Source organism: Leopardus geoffroyi, chromosome E3 (assembly GCF_018350155.1).
Source record: "Leopardus geoffroyi isolate Oge1 chromosome E3, O.geoffroyi_Oge1_pat1.0, whole genome shotgun sequence".
NCBI lineage: Eukaryota > Metazoa > Chordata > Mammalia > Carnivora > Felidae > Leopardus > Leopardus geoffroyi.
Window position 1 is genome coordinate 5416078 of NC_059340.1, and position 27647 is coordinate 5443724.

Here is a 27647-nt window from a genome sequence, read left to right on the forward strand (position 1 = left end):
TGGAGGCATGAGAACTAAGGAGACAACGTACTCGATGACATTCCTGGTTATTTTATTGCATTTACGTTTTGTTTTATCTCAATGTTATCAGTCATAATGTTTATGACCCTCGGTTATTACAACATGAGAACTGCTCCTTTTAGTCTGGCTCAGGCTAACTGATGTGACGGGTGATTCTTGTGCGGACAGCGTTTGAGAAGCGCTATGGTCTAGTGTCTCTGTGTGAGGAGACAAGTCTGCAGTCAGAGTTGTAGTTTTCTGAGACACTCTATGGTGGCTCTTTTGGGTCCCTGAGCTCTTGATATTTTTTCTAAATAACAATCAAAACACTCTTCCCGATCAAACAACAGAAATGTGGCAGGGAGCATATCTACTTGAAATACCACAATTCTCGTAATTATAAAACTATCTCAGGGCGCCTGGGTGGCTCAGTCGATTAAGCGTCTGTCCCTTGGTTTTTGGCTCAGGTCATGATCTCACGGATTGTGGGTTCGAGCCCCCGTCAGGCTCTGTGCTGGCAGTGTGGAGCCTGCTTGGGGTTTTCTCTCTCTCCCTCTCTGCCCCGTCTATTCCTGGAAGTTTTATTAGACATTATTGTTTTTCCTGGAATGGTAAAAGCTTCTGGATGCTCACCTTTTGTTGTCTTCTAAATGGTTCAGGCGATGGGTTTAGTTTTAGTGCTATTCTAATTCATTTTCTCACAAAGCTGCTTGTTCTTTTTGGGAGTAGTAGTTTAACCTACTTTATAAAGAAACTGAAACATTACAAAGCACACAAACAGCTCCTTTACAATTACTATAAAAAAGTCAGAATTGACAAGATTCAAGAGTATTCTTTGTATCTTTGTCATTATACATTTTTAAAAATGTTTATTTTTGAGAGAGAGAGAGAGCGTGCGCGAACGAGCATGAGCAGGGCAGGGAAAGAGAGAGAGAGGAGACACAGAATCTGAAGCAGGCTCCAGGCTCCAAGCTGTCAGCACAGAGCCTGACGCGGGACTCAGACCCATGAACTGTGAGATCATGGCCTGAGCCAAAGTCGGACACTGAATCGACTGAGCCACCCAGGTGCCCCTTATGTAAATATAATAAATACGTGCTTTTTGTTAACATTCTTTTTATATGGTTTTTACCCAGTACATTTAGGTCTCACATTTAAATGCATATTCTCCAAGTACTTATTAGACTGAGTATGCGGAGAATATTAACTTACCTAAAGTTGTACTGGTTTCCGTATTTTGGGGTGAGGATTATGCATATAGCCCTCCACAATTAACAAATAAAACTTTTTTTTTTTTTTTTAATTTTGTACACCCATTCAACAAATTCGACTCCTTGAAACATTTTATGTGAGCCTCCTAAGTCGTCATGGGAGAATGTTCACTCCTGTAGCTAGATGTTTGGAAAGAGCTCCTCACCCCCACCAACAGCTTTCATTGGCGATGCAGAGCTAATAGCTATTTTTAATTTAAGTGCGCTGCCCAGCGGTACATTGATCAACAACAAAACCTTAAAAGCAATCGTTGTTTCTCAAAAAATTACAAGAGTTACCATACGACCCAGCAATTTCACTTGGAGGGACATATATCCCAAATCATGGAAAGCAGCATCTCAAAGAGATGTTCACACGCCCCCGTTTATAGCGGCATGAGTCGCAGTAGCCAAAAGGTAGAAGCGGTTCCAGAGTCCATTGGTGGATGAATAAGTGAACAAAATCGAGTCTATACCGTGGAGTATTACTGACTCTCAAAAAGGAAGGAGATGCTAACACCTCCAACATGGATGAACCTTGAGGGCATGAGCAGTGAGATAAGCCAAACCACTGGAAGAGGATCCCGCGTGGCTCCACCTATGAAGCGTCTACAGCAGTCAGACTCACAGGGACCGAGAGTGGGATGGTGGTTGCCGGGGACGGAGTTGGGAGAGATGGGGAGTGTGCTTAATGGGGACACAGTCTCAGTTTGGGAAGATGAAGAGTTCTGGAGAAGGACGGTGGTGACGGTGGCACCGCAGCGTGAATGCTCTTAATGCCCCTGAACTGTGCACTTAGCAGAGGTGAAGATGGTAGTGTTACGTTACCAGTTTTTACCACACACGTGCAAATCGATGATTACTTACTGTTATTTAGGGTGCCATCCCAGCTGGTCCCTGTGCTAGCAGGATGCTGGGAAGTGCTCCGAGTGCCCAGTCTCCTGTCCAAGTAGAGGCTGTTGACCCAGGGAACCCTCCACCTTGCCTAGCAGCGAGGGTCACGTTTGTGTCATTGGGCAGTTTCGGGCTCATCACCTCTGGGCCCTGCTAAGCTTCAGAGGGAGCGGGGTCACCAGCTCTGAAGTCCGCTTGCCCAGGCTCGGTGTGTGCAGTGGCTCTGTGGCAGGAATGGTCAGGTAGCATCATCCCGGTGAACCAGAGAGGGCACCCACCTGCGGGGATGTCCCCCCGACACACCAAAGCCTCGCTTCAGTACTGAGCCCTGCTCCCGGCCTGGATGCCCCACAGTCCTCCCAGAAATAGGCCATCCAGAGCAGAGGGGCGTCACCTGAAGCAAAACCGCCCACTGGCAAGGATCCAGAGGACAGAGGGTAATAGCTTGGGCTTGGTCATAAGCAGCTGCGGCCACAGTGAAAGGAGCCACTATCTTCACATGTTCTTAGTAGGTCAAGAGCTATTGAATGAACATTGGCCTTTCAGTCGTCATCGGGCGGTGATCATACGCAACGATAACATCTTTTAAATAGAAAGGAGAGAATATTTTTGCACTTAAGTCATTCTGGTGATGTGGAATTACCGGTCTGTTGTTGAAAAAGCACTTTATCTTAGACTTTTTATGAAAGAAAACGAAGAGAGAGCGAGTCTGGTAGCTGGACTGTAGCCACCAGTTTGGAACGCTCATGGTGCCGTGCTCAGGGAAGGGGCGATGACTGCGGGGTGCTGTCTCCGGCTTTCTGCCATGGAAGGTGCACACCGTTCGCTCGTGAGTGTCCAGGCAAGGAGATTGGTTTTGGGTAGGGACCGCTCATTCAACAGAAGCGTACCAGGCACCAGCTGGGTACGAGGAGCTGTGCCCGGCGCCCTGGGGAACACAGGCGGGTCACCCGGGTCCCTGTGTTTCCTACCTGGAGAGCCAGGCTGGCCCGCCTTCAGATGCTCATCCTGCCACTCGTGTGTCACTCTGGAAAGTTACCTGACCTCTTTAAGTCCCAGTTTAGGCCTCTGTAAAATGGGGATAATGCCACCTACCCTGTAGACTACCCTGACCATTAATAAGCTGGTAAAGTAAGTTTTGGAGCACATGGTAAGTACTCAAGACATAGGAGCTATTTCTATTCATATTTAGTTACTTAAATTGATCGCAGTTAGTGATTGAGTAAAGGTCTGAGTAGTGTGTATTGAAGTATGGCAGTTCTGGGCACCTGGCTGGCTCAGTCGGGAGAGCATGCAACTCCTGATCTCAGGGCCATGAGTTCAAACCCCACATTGGGTGTAGAGGTTACTTTTACAAAAAAAAAGGGGAGAAGTATAGCAGTTCTAACTGGGATCGTTGGAGAAGGCTAACTTTGGAGAAGGAGTTTGCTCAGCATGCAGGAGCAGTTGGATAGACCTCCTAGCGGGAACAGCCCCTCAGTCATTGTCCCCCTGGGGAGCCGGGGGGGGGGGGTGGGGGGGAGATACGCAAGTCCTGGTGAGAGAGGCAGGCTGACGTCTGCTGGAAAAGATGAGCTGAAAGGGTGAAAAGCAGAGACAGGCCACCCTGGAGCCCAGACCGAGGCCCGAGGTGGCAGAGAGAGGAGTGCAGGTTACACGTTGCTCTGTCTTAATCTTTCTGAAGATTCATCCGTTTCTTTGACTCTTGTCACCTGACTCCGAAGCAAGAGACAGTATTTTCTTTGCGAGGGAGCGTTCTTTTTGGCTTTCTGATCGCCGATAAAGCAGAGGACGAGTTTCTGGAAGGAATTAGTAGTAGCCACATGAGAATGGGAAAGAAGTCCGTTTGGGGCTCTCGATGTGCTGCTGCATGTTCCTCTGTGGGGCTTGCTTTAGTCCGTCTCTTGTCAGGAGTCAGGGCCGCTTAGAATCATGGGCTCTTAGAGCCGAAGGAACCTTGGCCATGCCCACCAAGAGGCCTAAGGAAGGGATAGCTCTAGCCGGTCTGTGCCAGGACCTTGTGCTGGGCACGGGGTATCCGTTACTCACTTCGTGGGTGTTGAGAGCCCTTGTGAGGTGGGGTGGCAGGAGCTCCATTTTACAGTTAGGGAAACCGAGGCTGAGGGAGATGAAGGTGCTCATTGAAGCGCCAAACCCAGGCTTCAGCACCAGGCTTTCTGTTCTTCTTTATTTGGTTAATTGGCTTGCCTCAGGTCACATGATTACCAGTGGCAAAGTAGGGATTTTAATTTATGGCTTAACGTTATTCTGTGTGTTTCTATACCACGTGGTTTAACGGCTGTACATGTTTTTTCCACCAGAGGGGAACCTGCACTTTAGAACTGTCCTTTCGTACAGAAGATGCCTAATTAATGGGCTTAGTCTAATGTCTTAGTTACAAATGTGTTCATCAAGTAAACCCATGCACCGGGAGCCTTCTAGGTGCTGGGCAGACAAAGATGAATGACATGTCCCTGCCCCCACAGAGCTCATGAAGAAGAGAGGGTGTGGGGTAACAGTGGATCAGAGGCGCGTGTGACAGGGTCCTTGGCCAGAGGCAGCAGAGAGGACGACGATGCAGCATGATCAGGCTTGACAGCGAGGGTGTCCCTGGGCCCTGCTGGTGGCCTCTCCCTTCCTCACGCCTGGCTGCCGCCCTGGGCTTTGGTGAAAGTAGGCCTTGCCCGGGACTTGGCGATGGGTTGGACATCTAGAGACAGAGCGGACTCGAGGACGAGGCCTTCGGTTTTGGTCTCACCCACCGGGAGGATGGTGATGCCATTTCCCGAGACGGAGCAGGTTGTCCGAGGTCTGCATCAGACCAGCTTGACTCGAGGTGCCTCGAAAGGCATCCAGGAGAGGGCATCAAGTCAGCAGTTGGGAAGATGAGTCTGGGGCTCGGGAGGAAAGCCTCAGGAGGGCTTTGAGCCTGAGAAGTGCATTAGAGATGATTTTTAAGCCTTGGGATGGGTAGAGTCGCCCGAGAATGAGTGTCCGCAGTGGCAGGATGAATGGAGCCCTGGGCTGTGCCAGCACTTGCTGATGAGCGAGGGGAGGAGGGGCCAGCACAGGGGCCTGGAAAAGGCATGCCAGTGAGCTAGGAGGAGACCGGGAGGTGGAGGTGGGGGGGGGGGAGGGGGGAGGGATGGCTCTACCCTGGCAGTGCTGGTGAGGGGCTTGGGGGGGGGGCGGGCAGCAGCGGCGGAGCGTGGGGGAGGCGTGGGGACGTGGGGATGGGGTCATGAGGGAGTGGGATCCCGGGAGGTGGGCCAGACGGTGCAGACCAGGCTTCAGAGTGCACGTGCGAAGGGGGAAGGGGAGAAGGGGGAATGGGACGGCCGGGGCAGGAGGAGTGTGGAGGCAGAGGGAGGCTTGTTTGGTTCCTGGTTGGACTGACCTGAGGGGTGTCTGAGCGTGTGAGCACAGGGGTGAGTAATCCGTAACAACGGTACTTGGTGCGTCAGGGGATGGACGCTGGCAGGTGAGGGCTCGGGGCCGAGGAAGCAGCCTCTGGCGGGCGGGGACATGGCCAGACGGGTACTGGGGCGTTGGCTTCGTGTGGACATTTCCTTCCGTCAGCGGGGGCCGAGTATGTGGCTGTTTATGCCGGTCTTGCACCCTTTCATTCCAGTTTCGTTTAAAAATCATAAATTCTCCCCTAAAGTCCTCCTGTTAAAAGTGTAAGAGACTGTAATTTTCCACTCCTAGAACTCCTCGCTGGTTGCGTTTTCACATTGTGATGAAATGACTTCATCGTTCCCGGTGCCCTGAAGAAAGCTGCGTACGCCCTCCTGGTGGCCCGGGCTGGAATTTAAGAGGACACTAGTGCGCCTCTGTCTGAAGGTCTGCGGGCCGCTCGGTGCGGTGCGTGAAGTCCTTTCTGGCCCCAGCTCCGCGCAGTCCTGAGTGTGGCGCTTTGCTGCCACCTAGTGTCATACGTCCTTCTTTTCCAGGCTTTCTGGGAGGGTTTGGGGGAGGATCTGAGAAATTTTTAAGACTTGGATAAAGGGAACGATTTTAATTCAGAATATATTGCTGTTCTTGGTGGGTTTTTCTTTAAATAAGGGAGCAAAGTAATAATCCCTGTCTGCTCACCAAGTACCACGCAAACATAAATAAAGTAAACCTGGCGTCTCAATACGGTTTTGTCTGTTTTGGATAGAATGAATCCAGTTTTGGTATTTATTTAACAGAAACATTTTTACTATAATTAAAGATTTTACGCTGATTTTTCTTCTAAATGGTGGCACCAGGAGAGCCGACGGTCTTTCTAGAACATAGAACCAACCCTGGGTCCTGCACAAACCACTGCGAGTCCCATCGGGCTCCTCCGTAATCATTGGTGTCAGCTCCTCACCCAGCTTAGAGGTGTGTTTGCCAGCGTTTTGCTAACTGCTGACTTTGTGCCCCGCGCTGGGGGTTGGGGTCGGGAGAGGCCAAGCTGGAAACATTAGGGGCGGTAACATTCTTAAGCAAAATCCCCTTGTGCTTGTTATGCATCTTCTGGTGAGATGTGGGGAGTGAATTACTGCGGAGAGAAGACACCTTGAGCACAGTGGATGGTGATGAATATCCAGCTGCCGCTTGAACAACATGGGTTTGAGCTGGGCAGGTCCCACACGTAGAGTTTTCCCGACAAATACAGGCCAGTGCTGTAAATATATTTTCTCTTCCTTATCGTTTTCTCCACACTTTCTTTTTTCTGGCCTACTTTATTATGAGAATATAGACTATAATATATGCCACATAAAAATATGTGTTAAGCAACTCTTTGTTATCAGTAAGGCTTCTGGTCAACCACAGGTTGCTAGTGGTTGAGTTTTTGGAGAGTGTGAAGGTCTGCGTGGATTTTCCACCGCTCGGGGGTCGGTGCCCCAACCCCGTCACTGTTTAGGGCTGACCTGCACTTTAGATAACCTTGAAAAATAACTCCACCCACTCTGCCATTCTCCCTTCATGGCCAGAGTCACTTGTGAAGTGTTCACTGTTTGCCAGCAGCTTCTGTTTGTTTTGAGAATTGGCCAGACACAGCACAGCATAATGCTACTTTTGTGTGAGGGTGATTTTTTCTTAGACGGATATTGCAGGAAAGGGGTTGGACAAATGGATTTAAGTTGCCATTTCACTGGTAATGTAAATAAAAAGCTGTTCATTTTCATATTTAGTTTCCATGTGGGCCACCTTATGAAAATCTCATTAGCCTGTAGGCCTGGAGCTTTTTGCTGGTCTTAGTCTGGATTAATGTATTTGTCATGAGACTCTGTCTTTATTCCCACCCACTCCAACACCAGGTAGAGCCCAGCCTGGGGGAAGGTGGGGTGGGGGTGGGAAGGGGCATGTATTTTTATTTTTGAGAGAGAGCATGCACAAATGGAGGAGGGACAGATCGAGAGGGAGACAGAATCCGAAGCAGGCTCCATGCTGTCAGTGCAACGCCCGACGCGGGCCTCGAACCCACAAATCACGAGATCATGACCTCAGCCGAAGTCGAATCCTTAACCGATCTGGTCTCCCAGGCTCTTCTGGGACATGTGTTATTCAAAGGCAAGAAGGGTCTCTTCCTCTCCTGGAGCGGCTTGTGATTCCAGCATCACGTCTGGGAGGAAGTAAGAGGTAGGACATACGGGTCCCGAGGGCACGAAACTGCTTCCCTGGCAGAGCAGTCCCATTAAGTTTGGGGGGATCCGACAAATGCATGTGGCTGACATGAAGTTATTTTACATTCATTTTTATAAAGTAAATTGATTTGATCTGCAACCCTAAGTGGATTTTCTTGGCAGGTTGGTAAAACTAAACAGTAGAGCTACGGCCCCACCGTTTATTGGCTGTGGCCTCGTCGAGATTTCTTAACCTTCTTGAGCCTCAGTTCCACAGCCAGGAAATGTTTCAAATTGCGGGAATTATTCGAGGCAGCAGGTGTAGACACTCCTAGCACAGTGCTTGGCATACTGCTCAGAAGTTCCGGTGGCAGTAATTATTAATTTCAACATTATCATTCACATAAAAACCACTGAGACTGGGAACGAAAGCCTTTAGATGTTGCAGCGGGCCTAGAATTTACATTGCGGTGTGCAGTTAAAGGTAGGCAAACGTTTGTCATGGAATATTGTGTTCTAAGGTTTTATTCTGGGTAGAATTGGATAAATTTGCTCTTTCCTGACAGTTGCAAGAAATGCATTCTATTCTTTAGTTGGTTACCTTCCTCAGGAGTCGTTACTTGACCCAGGTATAATGACAATCGAAAGCTATTGGCTTGCTTTCTAAATTTTGTTAACTGTTTATATAAAGCTTTAGTTTGGAATTAAGTCCGATCAATAAATATTTACTCGTGGTGATAAGGAGAATGTGGAAGATTTTATTTCCTTAAACGTGTATTCCCCAAAACATACAGTCCTAAATTTAAGTCCTGAAAGAGGGATGCCTGCCTGGGGGGCTCAGTCTGTTAAGTGTCTGACTTTGGCTCAGGTCATGATCTGGCAGTTTGTGAGTTCGAGCCCCACGTCGGGCTCTGTGCTGACACCTCAGAGCCTGGAGCCTGTTTCAGATTCTCTGTGTCTCTCTCTTTCTGCCTCTCCCTTGGTCATACTCTTGTCTCTCTCTGTCTCTCTCAAAAATAAACATTAAAAAAATTTTTTTAATAATAAAGTCCTGAGGGGCGCCTGGGTGGCGCAGTCGGTTAAGCGTCCGACTTCAGCCAGGTCACGATCTCGCGGTCCGTGAGTTCGAGCCCCGCGTCGGGCTCTGGGCTGATGGCTCAGAGCCTGGAGCCTGTTTCCGATTCTGTGTCTCCCTCTCTCTCTGCCCCTCCCCCGTTCATGCTCTGTCTCTCTCTGTCCCAAAAATAAATAAACGTTGAAAAAAAAAATTAAAAAAAAAAAAAAATAATAAAGTCCTGAAAAAAGAGGCAGAGTAACACGGGGCAGTCCGGCAGGGATACCTGGAGGGCCTGGCATTGCGGTGGATGTGCCTCAGGAGGCGTCCGGTGTGAGTTTGTTCATTTTCCTGTCCGCGCTGCCAGACTCTGAACAGGGTTAGTAACTTTATGCGTTTTTCTGGAGGGCCCGGAATGTTCTTTCTCCGAGCGGTCTCGGGGCCACACCGGGCCCTGGGGGAGCTGGCAGAGACTCGGCCAGCACTCAGAATGCTTCCCCCCCCCTCCCCCGGCCGGTCTTCTTTCGTTCTCTCCCTCTCCGTCGCTCACGATCACGAGTGCTCTGGCAGTAGCCTTCGTGACCTGTTGTCTGGCCGTGTGTGTCCTAGAATCCTTACAGGCAGTGCACATGGCACCATTTATTCTACTCTCCATATCATCTCAGTTACCTGGAAATTTCTGTACCTCTGCACTTAGTTTAGATTGTGCATCACTGAGAAATTATCTAAGTTTTACTGTTTGGTTTTACGTGTGTTCCTCTAAACTGATAGTTTATTTAAAGATAAACTAACATTTGGTTAGAACGATCCTAAAAGATGATAGTGTTTTCTATACTTTTAAAGTATTTGGGTGGGATTACTCTTTGTAACTTGGAACTTGCTCTTTATTAAGGTCCAATCTTAGTGAGTTCTAATAAATAACAGTGGACACGGGCAGAGGCACGTGTGTGGTCGCCAGCGTGTTCGCCTCGTCCCCCCTGGAAACTGACCTGCGCTGCCTTTTGCAGGGTGACCTAAAAGCTTACCTGCGCAACGAGCAAGAGCACGTGAGGGGGGACTCACAGACCATGCTGCTGCAGCGGATGGCCTGCGAGATCGCGGCGGGCCTGGCCGCCATGCACAAGCTGCACTTCCTGCACAGGTGGGTCCGTCCGTCGGCGCCCCGCTCGCCGCCCGGGCTGCGCCGTCCGCGTGACGGTTCCGGAGAGTGCTTGGAGGGTGTGTGAGCAGAAGCTGTCCGGGACGCCCCGGGTCAGAGCGAGGGTAGAGCTGGGCTTCGGTCAGACCGGAACCAGGGAACAGGATGTCTGCACACAGCCTGAGGTCCGGAGACCATTTCCAGAATTTCAGAGAATGTAAAAAATTGCACATCGCTCAGCGGGGGGCAGACGGTGTCCGTCTCCCCGCTGACGTCTCTCTGTGCTCCCCTGTCACGTCAGCTTCGGGCTGTGGTCCTGATTGTGCGATTTCAGGGTGGGTCCCGCTGCCCATCCCTGGGAGGGGAGGGGAGGGTCTGCTAGGCCAGCATCGTCTGTTTGTGGAGGGTCACAACAGGGGTGCCAGTGCTCTGAGAGGCCTGCCCTCCCACCTCAGCCCCCCGCCCCCAGGCTGGGTTAGAGGTGGTCAGGGGGTGTGCGTGAGCAGCAGTCAGTATAACATATCTGTGCCGAAACTTTCCTGGTCCCACTTGAATAGCCGCAGCTCTTTGGAGCACATTGTGTTTGGCTCAGACCATTGATGTAATTTTTGTAATTAATGTTTTGTAAAAAAAAAAAAAATTAATGTTTTGTAATTAATGTTTTGTAAATTAATGTTTTGTAATTAATGTTTTGTTTGAGTCCTATCGGAGATGATGGTTCTGTGAACCCAAAAGGAGATTGCTGCTTATTCTTCTCTAGCCTTCTGAGCTCTGATTTATGTTTAAAATATGTTTGAGGGGCACCTGAGTGGCCCAGTTGGTTGAGTGTCCAGCTCTTTTTTTTTTTTTTTAAACTTTTTTTAAAAATGTTTACTTATTTTTGAAAGAGAGACAGAGCACAACAGGGGAGGGTCAAAAAGAAAGACACAGAATCCAAAGCAGGCTCCAGGCTCTGAGCTGTCAGCACAGAGCCCCATGTGGGGCTCGAGCTCATGAACGGTGAGATCATGACCTGAGCCGAAGTTGGTCGCGTAACCGACTGAGCCACCCAGGCACCCCTGGTGTCCGACTCTTGATTGTGGCTCAGGTCATGATCTCGAGGTTCGTGAGTTCAAGCCCCACACTGGGGTCCACGCTGATAGTGTGGAGCCTGCTTGGGATTCTCTGTCCTTCTCTCTTTCTCTCTCTGCCTTTCCCTGGCTCTCTCTCAAAATAAATAAACTTTGAATATATAAATAAAAAATAAAAATATGTTTGAAATTATTTCTCAGGTCTCCAGGGAAACCAGCTTCTCTTTAGGTTTTTTTTTTTTTTTTTTTTACATTTTAATTATTTTTGACAGAGAGAGAGACAGAGCACAAATGGGGGAGAGGCAGAGAGAGAGAGGGAGACATAGAATCCGAAGCAGGCTCCAGTCTCTGAGCTGTCAGCACAGAGCCTGATGTGGGACTCGAACTCACAAACCGTGAGATCATGACCTGAGCCGACGTTGGACGCTTAACCAACTGAGCCGCCCAGGCGCCACTGTTCAGTTGACTTTAATTAGATAATTTAACACTTAACAATCCAAAGCCCTGAAAAGGCACACCTGTGTGTTTTGACGTTAAGGGCTATGAAGTATTCTATTTTTTAAGAGGTAGGTTTCATAGGAATATATTTATAGTATGATGCCATTTTTTTTTAAATAAGAAAACACCTGCTTGTATGTTTAGAGCTGTGTATGCGTGCGTGCGTGAGAACAGACATGGAAAAGTACCCTGTCACATTCTCAACATTATTCAGGGTAGGAAAGAAAGATTTATTATTAACATTTTTCTCATACATCTATATCTTATTTGCCATGCATAGTGAGTGAATCATTCTGATAAAGGGCTTTATAAAAGACCCCAGAGATCATGGGTTTCTTCAAGCCCAAGGCAGAATCCCTTATACAAAACTTCGAAATGTAAATGGTTTTTTTGCTTCATGACAGAGAAATCTTATATTTTGTATCTTTAATATCTTATAGCAGGTTAATACCCAGCATATTTGTATTGTTAATCTTTTGTAAATCACAGCAGATTAATCCCTAAAAGCTGGTTTAGGAATTTTTAGATCTTGGAAGATGGAGCGTTTGGAGAGAGTATCATGTCAGAGTCAGCAGCACAAAGGTCTCAGAGGCAGCTAGAAATGGCATTAGAGTCCAAGTACGTTCCTATGCTGTATATTAAAAATTGGCAAAGACCTCAAAAAATTGGCAGCCCATGAGTTGAGGTTTTTTTTTTTTTTTTAACGTTTATTTATTTTGAGAGACAGAACATGCACACGTATGAGAAGGGGAAGGCAAAGAGAAGGAGAGAGAATCCCAAGCAGGCTCCACACTCTGCATGGAGTTCAACTTGGGCCTCATCTCACAACTGTGAGCTCGTGACCTGAGCCGAAATCCAGAGTTGGATGCTTAACCCACTGGGCCACCCAGGTGCCCCTTCCTGTGAGTCCCTATAGGTTGAAGTCCTACTTGATTTAGGCTTTTGTGAACTTCAGAACAAATACAGGTGACGAATTAAATCACATTTATGTTTGGATGTCATCCAGGCACAAAAACTCAAGGTGAAGAATATTTAAATTGTTAGCACCCCTCTCCCTCTCTCTCTCTCCCTCTCTCTCTCTCTGTCTCTCTCTCTTTTTTAAGTAGCCATATTTTAATTAATTAATTTATTATTATTATGTTTTTGGTGGTAGCAAACTGTATAGCACATTTTTAAATTGGAATTCAGAATATTCATTGGCTGACTTAAAGTCAGGTTTCTGTGTTGGTTGAAAATAGAATAGCCCACATGTCCAACTAAAAGCTGTCAGCTATGTTTGGAAACTGATCTAGTAAAGCACCCGCAATTAAATTTTATTTTTGCTTATTGTTTAAGAGGAGACTTATGCCTGAGTCTTAGGTAGCCTCCATCTCCGAAGCTTACATGTGACATCCGTGAAGGCCATGTCAACAGCAGAAGCTGCCAGCGGGTTACGTTCCACACCATTCCGCCACTCTGGCCGAGAGCCTGGGACTTCCCGTCCCCTGCCCGTCAGGCTTCCTGAGCCGCTCCAGTGAGATGCCACAGGTCACCACCATGAGCTAAGTGCACAGAGGTTCTAGTGAGTAGCCTGGGCCTCATGGTGCCTCAGGTAGCTGAGGGATGGAGTACCTGGGTCGTTCGTGAGCCTCCTTAGGATTTTCCTGGTTTATTTATATTTTTTGAAGTTTATTTATTTATTTATTTTGAGAGAGCGAGAGAGCGAGAATCTCAAACAGGGATAGTGCTGATAGTGCAATGGGGTTCAAACTCCCGAACTGTGAGATCACGACCTGAGCCGAAACCAAGAGTCGGACGCTTAACTGACTGAGCCCCCCAGACACCCCAGGATTTTCCCTGTTTTAAAGTTAAGGTTGGGGCGCCTGGGTGGCGCAGTCGGTTAAGCGTCCGACTTCAGCCAGGTCACAATCTCGCGGTCCGTGAGTTCGAGCCCCGCGTCGGGCTCTGGGCTGATGGCTCGGAGCCTGGAGCCTGTTTCCGATTCTGTGTCTCCCTCTCTCTCTGCCCCTCCCCCGTTCATGCTCTGTCTCTCTCTGTCCCAAAAATAAATAAACGTTGAAAAAAAAAAAAATTAAAAAAAAAAAAATAAATAAATAAAAAATAAAAAGTTAAGGTTACCTTCTGCTGAGAAACACTGAGGTTCTCCAGCTCTCAGAGTGTGGGTATCCAGGGTTGCAGGAGCATGATAGATAAACACTAGGGTTAGGTTCTGTTTTACATTAGTTTTTCTTAAATTGTACTGTGGGTGTTCACACTGGTAAAGATTAGAAAGTCTGGTTACTAATCGGCTTGTGCTGCACGGCTGGCATGAGCAGATCTTTCAGCTGGTGTGTTATTAGGAGATTTCATTAATTTGTGCTCATGTAAATCTTCAAATTTTATCTTTTCAAATTCCTTCTAATGTTTCGTATTCTAAAGATTGGTCTTCAAGGAAAAAAAATTTTGTATGGCAATAAATATGATTGCTGTAATTCTTTTGATTATTTTATTTTACTTCTGAAGATCTAATTGGCTTTATTAAATTATTCATCAATTGGGCAGCCCCCATCCAGCAAGTCAAGGGGGGGCTCTCCCTAATTGATAATCTTCTATCAAAGCCACCTGTAGCGTCTGGCCCTTAGTGGTGTTAAATGAAAAGAAGACACGATTGTACTGTCACTTTGCTTTTATGATGCAAATCTAAGGATTTTCCTTATACAGGCTGTGGAATCTGGCTTGAGCTACAAGCCTGCAGGCACTTGACCAGTAATGAGGGCCCCAGGCACAGGGCCTCACCTTTTCTAGCCTCGTGTTCTTCACTCATAAGATCCTGGTCATAGAGCAGAGCTGGGGTTCAAAACCAGAGCTGGGGGCTCCGAGGCCCACACTCTGAGCCAGTAAACTACCCTAAGCACTCACTAGGCACCCTTTTTTACTGGTGGCATGATACTGTATATCGAGAAACAGCAAGATACTAGTTTCTTTCTTTTTTTTTTTTTTTTAATTTTTTTTTTCAACGTTTATTTATTTTTGGGACAGAGAGAGACGGAGCATGAACGGGGGAGGGTCAGAGAGAGAGGGAGACACAGAATCGGAAACAGGCTCCAGGCTCTGAGCCATCAGCCCAGAGCCGGGCGCGGGGCTCGAACTCCCGGACCGCGAGATCGTGACCTGGCTGAAGTCGGACGCTTAACCGACTGCGCCACCCAGGCGCCCCAATACTAGTTTCTTTAAAAAACAAAATCAATGAGAATTTACTGTAGCTTGCTTATAGATATACTGAAGTGTACCTGGAAGTGAGGCCAGAAAACCCATCCCATTTTTACCAGTGCCACACAATTATTTGTTATAATTCATTATAAATTACTTGGGAATAATTTATGTGAGAAAGACACAGGACTGCGTGGAGACAGCTATGCAGTCTTACTGAAGGACGTAAAATACGCGAGCAGATGGAGAGATGTGCCCCGTTTTATGGTGGGAAGGCAGGCGGCACAAAGATGTCCGTTAACTCAAAATTGAGAAGTAAGCTTCACAAACAATTCCAGGAAGAATCCTCACACGATTTTGGAGGGGCGGTGAAATTATCTTCAGCTTTATATGGAAAAATAAATGTCTAGAAGAGCCAGTGAAGTATGAAAAAGAGGTGAATTGGGGCAGCAAGGGAGGCTTGCTTTACGAGGTATCAGAACTCAAAGTCAGCCACTGAGATAGAGATCAGGACGGTTTCGATGGAGAAACAGGTAAGTGGACAGTAGCCAGTATGAGGAGCAAGTTAATGTATGGCAAAGTGATGTTCCTGTCACTGGGGAAAAGGTGGCTTCCCTATCCAATGTGGGCATAGTTCGTTACCCATCTGTGAAAACACTGGACCTCTGCACCACCCTGTATATAAAAATAAAGACGTAAGAAATAAAGGTGATTCCGGCAAAATTCCAGAAGGCTGTGTGTATGTGTTACCGAGGGATGAGCAAGACCTCCTGTCTGGGAAGGTCTTCCTTTCCTGAGGTAGGAAGCCCGGGAGTTGTAAAATAAAGGATAGATACTACATCAGAGGCTGACTGTTCTCTGCAAATGAGATATTTTGTGTGGCAACAGACATCGCGACAAAGTCCGTGGACGACACACCTGCGAAGATGTAGCTGCCAACGCAAGGAGCAGCCCGGGGGGCAAACGTTCACGATACACAGGGGGCCTCAGAATTGGCAAGAGAACATCGACCCCTAGAAAGACGGGCAGAGACAGGGCCGGGCCAGCGGACGGGAGGATGATCACATTCAGTAGCTAGGGACACGCAGGTCAAAGTCACAGAACCTCAGAACTAAAGGAGCCCCTGCGTCTGTTGCTGGTAGGGATGTGGGGGAGTTTCCTGAATTTCGTGTAAATCACTACAAATTTTGAAGCGCTTTCAGGGCGGGAGCTGTATAATTAGAAATCTACGTTCCCTTTACCCCCTGCTAGACTCACTTCCCTAGGACGTGGAAGCCCTGGAACTTAAGGACATGGATGAGAACGATCTGTTACTGCACCGTGTCGTCTGAAGGGGCGGCAAAACAAAACAAAAAAAAAACCACAACAAAGCAAGCTTCATTGTGGGGAGCGAGAACCCATCTCAGTCCGTCCGGCACTGTGGAAGTACCACGCGGCTACCGGAGGGACAGCTGCTGTGCTGGTCACTCCGAGGGCTTTCCGCATTGTGTGATGTTGTTGAGTAAAACATGAAAAAAAGCGAGGATGTAGAGAGGTGGGCGTAATGTCGCATAGAGCAAATGCCTTCTTGTGTGTATACTATGTGTATGGGAAAAGTACAAAAAGATTATAGCTACCAGTCTGTTGAAACATGTTACCTGGAGGGTGGAGCTGGGGGAGGAACATTTTTTAACATTTATTTATTTTTAAGAGCGCGGGAGAGGGGCAGAGAGAGAGAGAGAGAGAGAGGGAGACACAGAATCTGAAGCAGGCTCCAGACTCTGAGCTGTCAGCACAGAGCCTGATGCGGGGCTCGAACTCACAAACGGTGAGATCAGACCTGAGCCGAAGTTGGATGTTTAACTGACCAAGCCACCCAAGCACCCCCCCCAAAAAATTTTTTTTAATTAAAAAAAGAAAATTAAAAAACTGTGCTTCAGGAAGGCTTAGAAAAAGCCTAGTATTCCAATAACCCGGTTAATGCAAAATGCAGGTATGCTGTGCAGAGAGGATTAGGGAGGACAGAGCTGAAGGTGGGGACCGGCCATGCCAGGGAAGGGACGCGCACCGCAGGAGGAGCGTGTGCGAGAAGCAGAGGGAAGGTGAAAGTGGGTGTCTTCAAGGGGAGCGCCGCTTTGCCTTGGGACCCTAAGTGTCAGTTTGAAATCATCGGTGCTAAGTAAAGTATTGGATGTTCCATTTTTCTTTTTTTTTTTTTAATTTTTTTTTTTTTAATGTTTATTTATTTTTGAGACAGAGAGGGACAGAGCATGAATGGGAGAGGGTCAGAGAGAGGGAGACACAGAATCCGAAACGGGCTCCAGGCTCTGAGCTGTCAGCACAGAGCCTGACGCGGGGCTCGAACTCACAGGGACCACGAGATCGTGACCTGAGCCGAAGTCGGCCGCTTAACCGACTGAGCCACCCAGGCGCCCCGGATGTTCCATTTTTTTCTAGATGGTCCTGGGCCTTTTGAGAAAGTCAGTGTTCTGGGACCCATGGTGTAGCGCTGTGTTCTTAAGCCCGCTGGTTTGTCACTTGCTAAAACGTGCACACCTGAAACCCGCCGGCCTTCTCTGACCCTGATCTGATGTGGCCTTTTAGCCCCGGCTTGGATTCTGGGAGTTGTGTGATGGGGAGTACCGGCCCCACCGCAGGCCTACTGCGTTTTCACTCACCTTCTTCGTGCTCCCGACGCACGCCGAGTGTGACGCGGTTGTGTCCGGAAGGCAGTTCGTTGGCAGCTTGGCCCCGCCCTGGTTTGGACGTCTTCAGGACGGGCCCAGAGGATCCCCTGCCTTATGTCAGAGTCCCCTCCTTCTTAAGGACTTTGAGGGGCGTCACCAGGGTGTTGAGGGCAGTCGCTCCACGCTGACCGTCTAGCTGGCTCTGGGGAGTGTCCTCTGTCAGCCCCTCGTTCTCTCCCAGGGCACCGCAGCTCAGGAGGTGGCCGCAGACAAGACTCAGAGGGGCCCTCGCGTGCTCTCTCCGCTTACCCCTCCTCTCCTTACACCTTGCCCTACAGTTCAGCCTCCCCGGCAGCCTCTGCTTCCACCGTCCAAGGAGGCTGTTGCTCTCTGGGCTCTGCATCTGTGCCGTGGTTTGGAAAGGACCCTCAACAGAAGGCTGGAGCGCATGTGGAGCTCACCTCTGGTATTTGGTTTCTCTTCAGGGTCGGAGCCCTGGGCTGTCCGCTGTGCGGGACCTGAAAACTGCTTCCTTATGTATTTTGTGCAGTCTGGTCATTGTTTGCGGTGAGGAGATGAGCCATAACCAGGGGTGGAGACCCCTAGCAGCCTGACCATCCACCTCAGTGTCAGCTGTGGCCCAGCCCTGGGGAGAACGGAGAACTGAAGGCTTGGTATGATCCCCGGGCCTCAAAGCCCAGGCCGTCGGTGGTGGACAGCATCCTGGCCAAACCTTTTCCTCAGGGCCCACCCAGTGTTTCACGGTGCAGGTGTTCTGTGTACACGCAGAGCGTGGCAGGTGCCTGGCATGCAGCGGGTGCTCACTAAATGCAGCGTGGTTCAGCTAGCAAGGACTTACCTAGTAAACAGGAGCAAAAGCGGTCAAGACCGTGTCCTGGATGCCGTTTCAGAACCCGTTTGCTTTCGTCTTGTGCTCGCACCTTTCTGAGCCACATCCTGCAGTTTCTTCAGAACCATGGAATGATTATTTTAACACTTTCACGGCTGCCAGAGGCAGAGCGCTGTGAGCAACGCAGGGGTTTGGGGCTCAAGTTGTTAATTCAGCGCTCGTCAGAAGATACGCCCCGACCTTTAATCCTTCCGACCCTGTCTTTTCTGTGAAGGGATAATCTTTTTCCTGAAGTGCTTTGTCAAGATGACTTAAGATAATGTACGTCACGCCCTAGAAGAATATTCAGTGCGAAGTTTCAGTAACTTTGCTTCCCGTCTGTTACTCTTTTTGTCAGGAGTTGGGCCGTCTCAGGAAAGTGTAGGTAACGTAAATAGAGCCATTTTGAAAATGGTTCCGGCCCCGCCGAGCTGTTTCCAGTCGAGCAGTCCTTCTGGAGATGGGTTAACACTAGCTCTGGTGTGAGCTGAGAGCAAGCAGCGATGCTTCCTGGTGAACCCGGGTGGGGAACTCCTCAGATCTGTGGGTTCCCGCCTCCCGTGTCGGCCTGCTCCACTCACACAGCGGAGGCGACGGCCGTGGGGACCGAGCCAGACAGAGCCTGTCGGGGCCGGATCGTCTGGCACCCTCACCACCAGACCTGTTTTTCAACTTGAAGGAGAATACGCTGCGTATGTTTGTATTCCCCGACCCAAAGCAGCCATTGACGTCAAGAATTACCTGTGCCGTTAAGTTACGCCTTTGTGTTTTTCTGGTCTTTTGCTTTGCGTACTGTTGGGCTTCAGAGGTTTGTAGCGATTTTGCGTCAAATTAGAGACCTTTCGTATATAGCTTTATTTTACCCCTGCGAAAGCTTGTGAGTGTGCGTCCCTGTTTGTTCCTGCCGAAACCGAGGCTCTGACGTGTTAAGTGACCTGCCCCGGGGCGCCTTTGTCTGCCGCTTTTCCCCCTGGGCCGTGTGTGGCTCTGGGTCTGTGTGGGGTGGAGGCAGGGGGCAGGTGTGCAAGCCCCCCCAGCCGCACCCCCGTTTTTGGCCTCATCGCTTCGGTTTCCAGGCGACGAGGAGCGTTTCCCTGAGAACACCGGCCGGGTCGTATTCGAGTGTTAGGATGCCTTTTACAGTGAGAGCCGTGGCCTTTCGCTTCTGTAACTTTTCGTCTTTTCCGTAGCCCTCGCGTCCGATGTGCGTCAGGACCTGCACTGGGCGGGCGTGAGGAGCGGGGAAGCGGAGCGGCCCAGGAGCCGCTCGTACGGACGGCCCCGTGGAAGGCGCCGAGGCCTCTGCAGGTGCCCCCGCCAGCATAAGGCGGCACGCGCGGGGCCTGGGTGGAATGAGGCACCCAGCTTTTAACTCCGGCCCGAGGAGGGGGACGTGGGGAAGGTTAAGAAAGATCTGCCAACGGAGACTGCGGAAATGCCCGTCGGGGGTGCTCGACACCGAACCTCTGCTGGCGGAACCCGCGGCCCTGTCCTGTTGCGGCTGCCGGGTCCTGCGCACGGTGCTACCTGCCTGGAAGTGTGTCCGCTTCCCTGCTCTCGAATGGTGTATTGATTCTTCCTCCCTCCTGCCTCCTTCGTTCCAAACAAGGAGACTACTTTTCTTCTTAAGATTGGAAGTTTTGGGGCACCTAGGTGGCTCGGTTGGATGCCCAACTTCATCTCAGGTCGTGATCTCTCGATCTTTGTGAGTTCAAGCCCCGTGTCAGGTTCTCTGCTGTCAGCTCATAGCCCACTTCAGACCCTCGGTCTCCCTCTCTCTGTGCCCCTCCCTCCCTCCCTCTCTCTCTCTCTCTCTCAAAAACAAATGAAGGTTGAAAAACAAGATGGAAAGTTTCTTGGAGCACCTGGGTAGCTCAGTCTGTTAAATGTCCACCTTTTGATTTTGGCTCAGGTCATGATCTCACAGTTCATGGGATCGAGCCCTGCGTCAGACTCTGTGCTGACAACACAGAGCCCACTTGGGATTCTCCATCTCCTCTCTCTCTCTGCCCCTCACCCACGCATGTGCGTGCGCTCTCTCACCTTCAAAATAAATAAATACTAAAAAAAAAAAAAAAGATTGGGAGTTTCTCTGTTGCTCCCAGACACCACAGGCCTGAAAGCTTCTGAATGGACACTGAAAATTACCATTAGCAAACATAGCGTAGAGAAGAGTTGAACATAACCCGTTGGAAGTCTCAGTCCGCACCTGTTCATCGAGGACCAGCTGTACACATGAAACAGCCCTCTGCTTGCTGGCCTGACGTGTTGTCGCTGGCAGTTACTGGTGGGGACAGCCTCTGGCTGGCTCTGCCACCCTAGTGGAGTTCCTTTGCTCCTAGGCCTGCCTCCTCATCTGTAAATAAGGAGCATGATAGCATCCGCCTCAAAGGTTCGTCGTGAAGAGTATATGTGTTAATACGTGGCTGGAGCTCAGAGAAGTGCCCGTGTAGAGTGAGTGCTTTGCAAATAACAGCCACTGATGTGTGCCTGAATCAGTGCTGCCGTCACCAGCCTCATTAGCGTCCTGTTCCCCACGTGGAAGCTTTGAAGATAAGAATGGAATCACTATAGGATTGTCTTCTACGATCAGAGGAAGACAGACAATGTGGAGTTTTGGACCACAGAAAGCCAGTTTTTGATAACTTTATGATTTGAAACTAAATTCAGTATGCTTTTCTGTCTTGACTTAGTGGACTTTTTAATTCCTATGCCGAAGGATGATTAAAAAGATAAAAAAGATTAAAAGATGATAAAGGGCTTATACCAAAATCCGAAGTGTTGACTCTGTTGTCTGTATGGAAAGTTCCTTCCGAAAAAGCAGTTTTTACTTTTCAGTGGGTATGTTTTTGAGAATTAACATGTTCTTAAATCAACGATACAAACGAACTGTTTTAAGCAAGTCCTGAAAATGTGTTCTTTACCTACCTGTGGAGAGGTGAGGTTTGCAAGAAGTAATTTGGAAAGGGCCTCTTTAGAATGCTCACATGTCTTTGAGAAAAAAAAGTTAAAAAGCAAACATTTTTAATAATGTAGATTAACTTCAGGTGCTTGAGGCTGTAACTTTATTCATCTATACTCCTAATAAACAGACTACCACTAGACTGTTACTCAAGTAATACAAGTTACTGTAAAAAACTATCCAGACAATTTAGTATTTTAGAATTCTTGGTCACTCTTAAAACATTGGGAAATGAGCCATTGATCTGGTATTGACACGGCACAAGGTAAAGACGTGGTCAGCGTTTAACCTTAGCAGTTGCTTGTAAAACAATCTGATCGTCACCAGGGACTTAAGTAACAAAGAACGTGACATATAATCCCTTTCCCGTTAAAAAAGAATCTGAAACATTATGGAGCCAGGGAGCCCAGCACACCACTCTGCTTTGTAGCAAATCTGAGGTCACATTGTGCTGTTTGCGGGTTCCCGTTGTCCTCATGCTCACATCCCTCTTTCTGTTTTCAGTGATTTAGCCCTGCGGAATTGTTTCCTTACCTCGGATCTAAATGTGAAAGTGGGAGATTATGGGATAGGACTCAGCAGGTACAAGGTAAGCCAAGGTTTAAAGATTCTCTCCTGAAGCTGATTTGATTTCATAGTCCCGAGGTGGTCATATCACAAATGCCACCCTGTTCGCCAAAGGAGGGTAAGATCTTGGCTACGTTGCCTTTCTGGAGAGCGGTTTGTTCATTTTAACGGTAGTGTTGGCTTCTGACGAGCAGTTTGTCGAGATGAGTGGCTCTGTGCTGAGGTTTTGTGACCGCTTTCCAAAGGCTTTGCGTAAAAAGACTTTTACACTGTGTAATTGATGTAATTTGATGGTGCAGAATAAATTTTAGCATGAACCAATGGGCAATAATTCATGACCACCTGTATCAAAAAATAATACCGTGCATGTCATATCAATATTTCTCCAGTAGAGTTTTGGCCCAAATTGAGTAAGCTTAGAAGTTTAGATTTTTAAACTCTGCCATAACTGTATCCCCAAAGAAGATAAGAGGTAGTTGAGGTTTTCACTTGTTTTTGTGTAGCCCAACTGCATGAGGTAGTGTGACGTGGGGCAAAGAATGTGACTGTCCTGGCTCCACGCCAGCAGCAGTGACACGAGGGTCGTGTGTGTTCTGTCTTACGGGGTTCTTGTGAGGACCCCGGGGTCATATTTTCACAGTATTTTGTAACTGAAGTACATTATGAAAATATAAGTTGGTTATTTGTCTACACGGTACCTCTAGTGTCTTGAGCCCTTGCTGTCTACCAGGCACCATGAAGTAATTGCGGGCATTATCTCATTTAATCCTCACCATAAAGGGAGGTGGGAATTGTATGATCCCCATTTAACAGATAAAGAAAAAGGCTTATTAGCGTATTTGTTGGCTGCCCAGGATCAGATAGCCAGCAGGTGAACGGTTGAGCCTGGACTTACAACCCAGTCTGTGTCATTCTCAAGTCTGTGCTTTTATTCAGTAACGTAGCCACTGCTGTCCTACTTGGGGCATAAGGCCCAGCATGTTTTAAAAAACGTTTTGCTCAGAGTCTGTGTTCTGTGCATCCGACGTGGCGTACCTTCCTTTTCCAGGAAGGAAGGTTCATGGCTGGGCGAGCGTTCATGGCTCAGAAAGCAGCTCATGGAGCCCAGGAGGCTTCAGAGAAAAAACCTCACCCACCTCCTGCCCAGAAAATCTCTCTTGACGCCCACTTCTTTGTCTGATGTGTCTTTTGGGTTGAGTATTTGTTTTCTGAGAATGACCTGGTATTAAATCATTGATTTCGCTAAAAAACATAATAGAATTAAAAATTCTGTATGTTTTCTAACAAAACAGGAGGATTATATTGAAACAGATGATAAAAAAATTTTCCCTCTGCGATGGACTGCTCCAGAACTAGTAACCAGCTTTCAAGACAGACTACTAACTGCAGATCAAACGAAGTATAGTAATATCTGGTACGTACTGATTTGCCATTCTGTTCGACTTTTGTGTAGCCAAGACTTAACTTTTTTCTCCTTGAGTGCTTAAGGAGAAATAGTTGAATAAGATGTAGGAACACAGGAGTGCCTGATGGTGTGAAAAAGACAGTTTATTGACATCCTAGCAATTATCACAACTGTGATACCATTACCTTTTCTCCTACCCGTTCAACAGTAATAAGGTCCATAAATGTAGGAACCAGGTCTGTTTTCTGTGTCGACTATAGGGCCTACAGTATAATGGACGTTTTAAATATTGACTGCAGTGAACAAAAAACCAGAAGTTTGGACCATTATGTAATGCTGTGATTTGTAGGAGATCAGTTTAATGGAAGTTGATAAAGAAATGCGTTTATGTCCTTGACTAACAATTTCTGTTACAGCTTTCTTAATTTGTGTATACATTTTTTTGTACTATTATCCTGCCTTTTCTATTTTCTTTTCCTCTTCCTGCCTTCATCTGGATTGATTTTTTTTAACTTCTTTTTCCTGTTAGTTTGGGAGCTGTATACTCTAGTCCTGTACTTTTATTAAAAGTTACCCTAGAAGTTATAACGTGTATTCCACTTATTGTAGTGTAATATATCAGTTCATGTCTTGACCCTCTCTTTCTGAACATTGCGAGGCCCTCAGGATACTTTAACATACTTTAACTTGGTTTGATTATACACCTCCCCCCCACACGCGTGTATGCACACACACGCACACAATACGTAATTACTGGTTTTTGTTTTTTTTTTTTTTCTTTTACCCTCACAAGACGTTGTTCTTCTTTTTTTTTTTTTTTTTTTTTTTTTTTTTCAATGTTTATTTATTTTTGGGACAGAGAGAGACAGAGCATGAGCGGGGGAGGGGCAGAGAGAGAGGGAGACACAGAATCGGAAACAGGCTCCAGGCTCTGAGCCATCATCTCAGAGCCCGACGCGGGGCTCGAACTCACGGACTGCGAGATCGTGACCTGGCTGAAGTCGGACACTTAACCGACTGCGCCACCCAGGCGCCCCTAGACGTTGTTCTTCTTACTATTTTTTTGTTTTTTTGGTTTTTGGGGTGTTTTTTTTTTTTTATTTGTTTTTTAGCAGTTTTTTGTTTAGGTTGATCCACGTAATCAAATCCCTTTGCTCTAAGTTCTCTTTTCTTTTCTTTTTTTCTTTTAAATCTCAGACATTCCATCTGGGATCATTCACCCTTTGTCTGAAGTACGTCCTTCAGAATTTCCCGTAGTGAGGGCCTGCTTGCTGGTAACAGACCCTCGGGTTTTTGTGCGTCTGAACATACCTTTATTTTGTCCTTGTTTTTGAAATATATTTTTACTTGATGACAGTTACTTTCTCTCAGCATATTGAAGAGATCATTCTACTGTCTTCTGGCTTCCATTGTTGCTATTGAGAAGTCAGCTGTAAGTCTCCCTAAGCCCTTTGAAGGTAATGTGACTTTTGCTGTCTGGCTGCTGTTAAACTCTTCTCTCTGTCTTCTGTTTTTGTAGTTTCACTCTGATGTGTATGGGTGTGGATTTCTTATGTTTTTCTGCTTGGGATTTATTTGGCTTTTTCAAATCTGTAGTTTGATGGTGTTCTCAGCCCTTACCCTTCAAGTACTGCCTCTGCTCCATTTCTGTCCTTTGGGAAGTCTAATTAGACATGTGTTTTTTGCCTTCCTGCTCGGCCTTCTGTCTCTTAATCTCTTCCTTTTTACACTCTGTCTCTCTGACTCTCTGTGCCACACTCTAGATAATTTTTGAGACCTGTGCTCCAGCCACTAATTCTCTCTCTCTTTAAAACTCTCTCTTCAAGTGTGTCTGTTCTTCTGTTAAATCTGTCTACTAAGCTCTGTGTTTCAGCTATTGACTTTTCAGTTGGAGGAAGTCGACTGGATTTTTTAAAACCTGTCCCAGTGTTCTTAACAATTGGGTTGTGTCTGTGTCAGGTGATTCCAGTATCTGAAGTCTTTGTGGATTTGATCTTGCTGGTTCTTGATGCTGCCTCGTTTCCTTGGGGTGAGGATCTCGGAAACCGAGAATTGAGGAGCATTCCTCCCGAGAGGATCTGCACTTACTTATGTGTGTCGGATACTGGGGTTGTCCTGCCGTGTAAGGGGACTGTGCTTTACATATTCAGCTTGAGGGTTTTTTTGACCACTCAGGTGATGGGAATTTGGGCTTAAGATCCAATCAAGGGGCAGCTCTGTGGCTACAGCTTGTTAGGGGCCAACCCCCCCTTACACACACACACACACACACACACACACTCTCTGTCTCTCTCTCTCTCTCTCTCTCTCTCTCTCTCTCTCACACACACACACACACACACACACACACACACCCACGCTAACACTTACTCAGAGCCCCTCAGTGCCAAGTCAGCTTGCCTTTCAGGCTCCTGGAGGGGGTGGGGGCAGGCTTATTTTTATGGTGAGGAGGTCTCTCTGTGATTCCCCTTACTTTGGACAGGCCCAAGGCTTTGGCCTGTTCACCACCCCCACCATCCCCATTGAGCCTTGTAAACCAAGACCACAAAAGCCCAAGTTCTGTGATTCAGCAAATGCACCAGCTCAAAGGTGGTTCTATTGTTTTTGAAATGTTTGTTTATTTTTGAGAGAGAGAGAGACAGAGACAGAGCACGAGCAAGGGAGGAACAGAGAGAGAGGGAGACACAGAATCCGAAGCAGGCTCCAGGCTCCGAGCTGTCAGCACCGAGTCCAATGCGGGGCTCAAACTCACGAACCGTGAGATCATGACCTGAGCCGAAGTCAGACACTTAACAGACTGAGCCACCCAAGTGCCCCTCTATTTTTTTTTTCAGGTTTATTTATTTATTTTGGGGGGGGGAGGGACAGCGAGAGGGGGAGAGAATACCAAGTGCTGACAGCTTGGAGCCTGGCGTGTGGGGCTCAATCCCACAAACCATGAGATCATGACCTGAGCCAAAATCAAGGGTCAGGCGCTCAACTGACTGATCCACCCAGCGGCCCCTCAGAGGTGGTTTTAGTATTCTCCTTAGCTCTTCAAGTTCTAGGGTTTTTCCTGGTAATTCCATGCTATCTTATCTCATCTGTGATGCCTTTAAAAAGATAATTTTAATGTTTTGTCCAAATTTTTACTATTCCTAGCAGGGTGTTTAACCTGAGAGCTTAGCCTGTGCTCCTGGACACAGAGCCCACCCCTGGTTTCTGACACCATGACAAGTCTAGCGGTAGGGCGGGCAGCATTGCCGACGTCAGCCTGCGGCAGGGGCCGCGCTGCCCTGGGCCAGGGGGGACGGGAGGGACCTCTCTCAGAGAGTTTTGCTGGAAGAGTGGGTAAGACCCCCAGGACATTTTTCTGCCCAGAAGGAGGAGGCCAGTGGTACTCGAGGAGGCAAGGGCCAGTTCAAGGTAAAGAATTCCGCAGCTAGGGGTGAGGGGCCGTGACTGATGGCAGCTGTCCTGCAGGAGACTGCACAGTGTAGCACAGAGAGCCCCGGGGCAGGGACGGACCTTGATGAGGGGACACGGCTCTTCTCTGTGGCATGTGTGAGGAGATGAGAAAGGGAGACCGGAGATGTTAGAGGTGGGGGTGGGGAGTCGAGAAAGCCCATGCTTCATGCTTCCTGAACAACAGGGTGAGCCGGGGACCGGCGAGGGCTTTGGTTTGGGAACGGGCCTTCTCGAGAGAGGGAGTTTTAGAGCAGGCATTTGGAGAGTTGCGACGGGTAGGGTCATGTGCCCAAGCTCACACCGGCTGTGGCAGCGAATTTCTTACTTTCCTCACTTAAATTGTAGACTCCCTAAAGTCATCGATAGCGTCTTAAACTTGTTTTGTATCCAGAACGACCCTCTGCCTCTGGCAGGTCTGTGCCGGCGAGAAGGTGTGTTCTCCTTCTTGAGTTGGGAGATTTGGGTCTATTTTGTTTCCTCTGACAGAAGTGATCTCTCAACTTAGATTCTGAATGTGCTTTCTTTCACTGATTTGTGAAGTTAACGTAAATTAACTCATAAGTTACTGTACAGTATCAGATAATAAACGTATTTATTTAATGCGGTTTATTATTCAAACAAACACCTGGAGGCCCCGATCCCAGGTCATGTAAACCATCCACACCCAAACCTGGATGGATGTCAGAATCACTAGGGAACTTTTTTTTTTTTTTTAAGTTTATTTTTTTATTTTGAGAGAAAGAGAAATCGTGAGTGGGGAAAGGACAGAGAGAGAGGGAGAGAGAGAGAAAGAGAGAGGATCCCGATGTGGGGCTCGAACTGACGAACCACGAGATCGTGACCTGAGCCGAAGTCAGACGCTTAACTGCTTAACCGACCAAGCCACCCAGGCTCCCCTTTAAATGCAGTTTCCTAGGCCACACCTACATTGTCACGTGAGAGTCCTTGGGGTGGGGGGTTCCCAGATGACACAGATAGTCAGCCAGGCTTGGGAGCCATTGCAGTGGCCAGGAGATGCCGT

The 27647-nt window shown here is 48.0% G+C and overlaps 1 protein-coding gene and 1 long non-coding RNA gene across 3 annotated transcripts in view; both read left to right on the forward strand.

The window, feature by feature from the left end:
- Nucleotides 1-27647, forward strand: part of LMTK2 (lemur tyrosine kinase 2) — an 82703-nt gene that overhangs the window by 40390 nt on the left and 14666 nt on the right. For both annotated transcript variants that reach the window (XM_045461913.1, XM_045461914.1), the window contains exons 7-9: nucleotides 9803-9936; nucleotides 21712-21796; nucleotides 23067-23188. In XM_045461913.1, the coding sequence (XP_045317869.1) occupies nucleotides 9803-9936; nucleotides 21712-21796; nucleotides 23067-23188 (341 nt within the window). The remainder of the gene's footprint in view (nucleotides 1-9802; nucleotides 9937-21711; nucleotides 21797-23066; nucleotides 23189-27647) is intronic.
- Nucleotides 12267-13972, forward strand: LOC123589592. The gene is made up of 2 exons (XR_006708409.1): nucleotides 12267-13353; nucleotides 13615-13972. It is a non-coding gene; the product is annotated as an uncharacterized LOC123589592 (long non-coding RNA).